The sequence below is a fragment of the Vigna umbellata genome, chromosome 6 (assembly GCF_029865625.1).
Source record: "Vigna umbellata cultivar VRB3 chromosome 6, Vumbellata_1.0, whole genome shotgun sequence".
Lineage (NCBI taxonomy): Eukaryota > Viridiplantae > Streptophyta > Magnoliopsida > Fabales > Fabaceae > Vigna > Vigna umbellata.
In genome coordinates, this window is record NC_142170.1 from 19,642,101 (window position 1) to 19,646,890 (window position 4,790).

General features: G+C 36.6%; 1 protein-coding gene across 1 annotated transcript; it reads right to left on the bottom strand.

Annotated features, from left to right (window-relative positions):
• Nucleotides 1–1,137: 1,137 nt before the first annotated feature.
• On the bottom strand, nt 1,138–4,573 carry LOC124832706 (scarecrow-like protein 21). Its single transcript, XM_047306977.2, has 2 exons — nt 4,400–4,573; nt 1,138–3,203 (listed from the first exon to the last, which is right to left on the bottom strand). The coding sequence occupies exon 2, from the start codon at nt 3,110–3,112 to the stop codon at nt 1,415–1,417; it is 1,698 nt and encodes a 565-aa protein (XP_047162933.1). The 5' UTR covers nt 3,113–3,203; nt 4,400–4,573; the 3' UTR covers nt 1,138–1,414.
• Nucleotides 4,574–4,790: the final 217 nt, after the last annotated feature.

Genomic DNA, 4,790 nt, shown 5'->3' on the forward strand with positions numbered 1-4,790 from the left:
TTTACTTGATAGATTTTTATGCTTATTGTTTTACAAGATTCACTTAGACACTTTTATACTCATCACTTTGTGAATGTATATATATCTTTAAGCATAGTGTCTTGACAAATATATGCAGGTTTTTGCTACTGATCAGACGCTTCTTCTCAAGAACACGTCATATTTAGCTTATCTCTTTCGTTGTTCAGCATTTAGATGCTTCGGTGTAGCTTTAGATATAAACCTTTGATTTTCATTCTGATTTGGCTTGACGCTTAGATGTTTCTAATCTTTATATGTTTTTCTCTCTAGCTTTCTTTTCTAGTTAAGCGGAAATCTACATTGTTCATTTGATGGATACTTAGATGATTCTATGTTGTTCATCATCTAGTTTTTCGACACTTTCTCTTATGACCACTCGAGAATGTGATTTTATTCTCTGCGTGATATATCTATGTTCTTTCCTTTTTCTTAGACATTTGATTTCCCATGGTTATTTCATTTAATATTGTTTGTTAAACTTCAAAACCAGAGATGTTTTAGACGATCCAGTCTCTCTCTAGATGATATTGTCTCAATAAACATACGTGTCATTTTCTCATTGGTTCATTTTTTATTTGTTATTGTGCTAACGTACTTTATACCCAATGAGAAAATGATACATGTGCTGTGTTAAAATGTTATCAAAAATTTGTGTTAACATATCATTACCTGTATAAAAAGTAGATATTTTGACACATTATTTTATGACATTTTGACCTAGCATACGTGTCATTTTCTCGTAGTTCATTATTTGTTTGTTATTGTGATGACATACTCTAAACCCAATGAGGAAATGACATGTGTGTTGTGTCAAAATGTTGTCAAAAAATTTGTATAACATCAATATTTAGACACAAACTTTTGGACAATATTTTACATAGCACACATGTTATTTTTTCATTGGTTCATTATTTGTTATTATGTTGACGTACTTTAAACCTAGTGTGAAAATGACATTTGTGCTGTATCAAAATGTTGTCAAAAAATTTGTATTACCATGTCATTACCCTTAAGTATATAAAGAACCAGCCACCATTTATCACCTTATGCAAACAATCTTATCAAAACAAAAATGGGTAAAGCAACAAAATTTATCGCATAAGAATGTAGCCAACTGTGAACAATCTTATTGTTAAATTATTAAATTTTTTGTTGAAGACAAGAATAAGTTTCAGGAACAAGTACAAAATTTGTTACCCAAAACCCTGTACATAACTAAATATTCCATAAAAGAATTGTTATAGCATCACTAAGATATGAAACTCCATATGGTAATTTATGGAACAATGACCTTTAAAACAATGATAAGGGACACATGGCCCTGGAAATCAACATAAACATCTGTCAACAACATATTTCTACCCCAAGTACAATATTCCCTCTCTGCATGTAATCAATGCCATGCTGAAGCTGAAATCAAATTTCTGTCCTTCCATCCCAACAACATGGCCCCATCCTTCTCCACAAGATTATAATGTTCTGAATAGCACCTAAGCAGGCTCCTTATGACAGAATTAACGTATGAACTCAAAGGATATTGAGAAAATCCAGCCATTGTGAACCTAGACTTCCACTTACCTAATAGTTCATGTCTCTCTACCCTTTCCTTCCCTTCACAAGCAACAATATTGACAATATCCCGTGCCAGACAATGTTGTTCCACATTAATCCGATCCTTGCTCTTTCTTGCAAGAGACACATCAATGGACTCAAAAATTGCCAAGTAGTAATCCAAGGTTTCTATAAACCTGTTGAAGAAAGGAGTGGTATTAGTGTTCGACTCTTGCTCAATCAACGTAGTTACCTTGGGAGAAAGTGATTTTACCAATCTCAAAAGTCCATCCCTTGGATTATTCATATTCACACTCTCATCAGCCGTGTGATGGAGTTGCAAAGGGAAATTCACAGCCAAAGCTTCACCAGGCCTAATGTCAAGCATGTCTTTTGTCACATATGGAGCTAAAACAGGCACACTGTGGAACTCTACTGGGATGTTAAATGTCTGAGATATTTCAGCCAACCTTTTTCCAACGGCTTCTAATCCATCACCACGAACATATTTAGAAAGGGGGTCATCAATCCCTGTGATCCGTACATGAGGAGCTCCACCAGGTCTTGCAGCAAGAGCTTGAAGAAGTGTCATCCATTGAATTCCCTGACCAATCTGAAAGTCTATGATATGAATGTGGTCCTCATCTCTACAAGCTTCAGCAATGGCGCCATTGGCAGCCATGTAACCAAATTTTAAGTAGGGACATATTTCATACAGTAGCTGAATGTAAGAGAGCAAGTCTTTTCCTTCAGGTTCTCTGCATCTAAGTGCACGGTAGATGTTATTCCCTGATGCCCCCTTCCTTGCAACAAGTCCTTCCACCAAATAAGCACCAAGGCGCTGGATTGGCTCCCCAGTTATAGACACAACACTTCTAGCCTTCTCTATCAGTCGATCAAAATCTTTCATGTTGTTTTCAGACAAGGCTTTGGCTGATACAATCAGCAATTCTTTCAAATTGGTTGATGGGAATCCTTGTAGTGATACTTCCTCAGTTGATTTGTGACGCTTACCTACTCGTGCAACATCACTTGGCTGCCCCTCATGGCTCCAGGATCTATTTCTCTGGGCAGATGTTGTAGGCCTTCTGTTAACACCCAAAGAAGTGCTTGATGTGGTGACTTGATCATCACCATCAGGTGCCATCAAAGCAGTTTCTAATTCCAGCAATGCATACCTGGTTTCATGATCATAACCTATATCCTGTGGAAAAAAGCATCTAGTAGATAGATGCTTACCGTCTTGGAGATGGTCCACAGATGAGACTGGCCTATACAAATAATGATTGGTTTCCTGCAAAGGGTTTACACCAGAGTGAATTTCCCCAGCGGTGTGCTGTTCCTGGCTGTCACTTAGCGCAGAAGAAAGGGTATCAGAATCAAAATGGGTAGAAAGGGCCGAATTAGGAGAGTGTTCTATGTCGTGTTTCAAGGATCCAAGCAACCTGTTGGGTATTGCTGAAATAGGAATATAAGATGATGTGCAAGGAGTTCCTGCCGAACTAGTCACACCGACACTTGAAAACTCATTCAAGTCCATACTATGACAAATCAATCAGCTAAAAGCAGTTTCCTTGGCCAACTTCTGCTCCCGACTAGTATACCAACACTTACAATAATAACAGATAAACCTTGTAAAACAGAGCAGCAATCTGTCAATATTCGCATGAACAAGACAATAAAACTTATTTTTGCCCCAACAAGTGGAGAAGCGAAATCACACATACATACAAGAATTAAATGAACTTGTACGCACGGAAAATATAACGCTAATTAGCAGATGTAAAGCTACAATTCTGGTTTTTTGTTATTGAATTCATCGCTACTCTTCTCTATTTTTGGAAGATGAGCTTCAAATCTAATTCAATATCACAAAATATTTGGGAAATGAAGTTTGTAACCATCTACATCTTATAACTTGACTATCTCCTTAGTCTATGTATCCAACCCAATTCAGCTAGAGATATAACCAAATCATAATATATAACTAGACAAGATCTCACCTTATAGGCTGATTTGTAAGATTAATGTAAGCTTAAAGTTCATTTTATAAAATGGTGTTACCCATTATCGGACATTCCTCCATTTTCTTGTTTGAGATGTTCAGATTTTGGTTTTCGGGAACATGTTAGGCATGAGGGGACACGTTAGATATCTCAAATCAAGAAAAAATATGGTCATGTACTAATTTAGTGACCAGGAGAAAGACTTACACACCATGAACATAGAAAAACTCAAGTAGTAAGAGAAAGGAAGCTTATAATAACATCAATAGTAACAACTGCAACGATACCATGTAAGTCACAATTCCTCATTGCTGTTCCAATGTTTACTTTGCAACCAGGAAAGCCACTAAGCCACGTAACCAAAACTTAAACCTTATTATTTCCTGTTCATGGAAGCTGGATATACAGTTGTTCATACCATACCAATAAATCCAGAAAAATTCCTCGAAACCCAGAAAAAGAACCTTCGTCTTAATTCAAAATCCACTAATCCACCCCGCCCAAACCATTTTATTCAAGCAAAAAATTTAAACCAAATCAAAATCGAAACCTTCAACTTCAACCAAAATTTGCAGCTTTCAGCAGCAGAAATGATGTTACATCATTCTTCTCAATCAAACAATAACATGCAAAATTCTATTTCTTAATTCAGAAAGCAAGACCCTCAAATCACCAAGCATTAAGAATCAGCCTTGTATGCAAACAAACACATAACATAGAAAAAAGATGCATAAACTGCGAATACAAAAAAAAAAAACGGTGACCGAGAAAACCAAATTGTCTAGGAAAGTGAAAAACGTTGGTGTAAGCACTTAGCATACCTTGAAGACCATTAATATTCAACGCGTACCAATAGAAAAGACTTTGATTCAATACACGAGCAGAGCTAAGCTATGCTGAATTTCGCTTCAGTTGATGACATATAATAATATGGTTTTGAAAGAAAACGAAGGCACCATGGAGAAGGAGCTTTTTTAATAACCGCAATATGAGACCGGGAGTGTTCAAACAGGGTATGTATAAATATAGGGGAAGGAAAAGCAGGAGAAAAAGGTGTTGGAAATTTGACGGCGGAATAAGGGTAACGGAGGAAAATATTCGTTAGAAATTTTGTGGTTTTGTAACGGACGTTAAGTGGTTTGGGGTTGACTGAAGCGTTGAAAACGCCGACCAGAGCACACGTTTGGAACTTGGATTTCGAACATTCCTGTC

Bases quoted from the DNA above. Each gene is read 5' to 3' on its own strand.
- LOC124832706 (XM_047306977.2), bottom strand. From the start codon at position 3,112: ATGGACTTGAATGAGTTTTCAAGTGTCGGTGTGACTAGTTCGGCAGGA.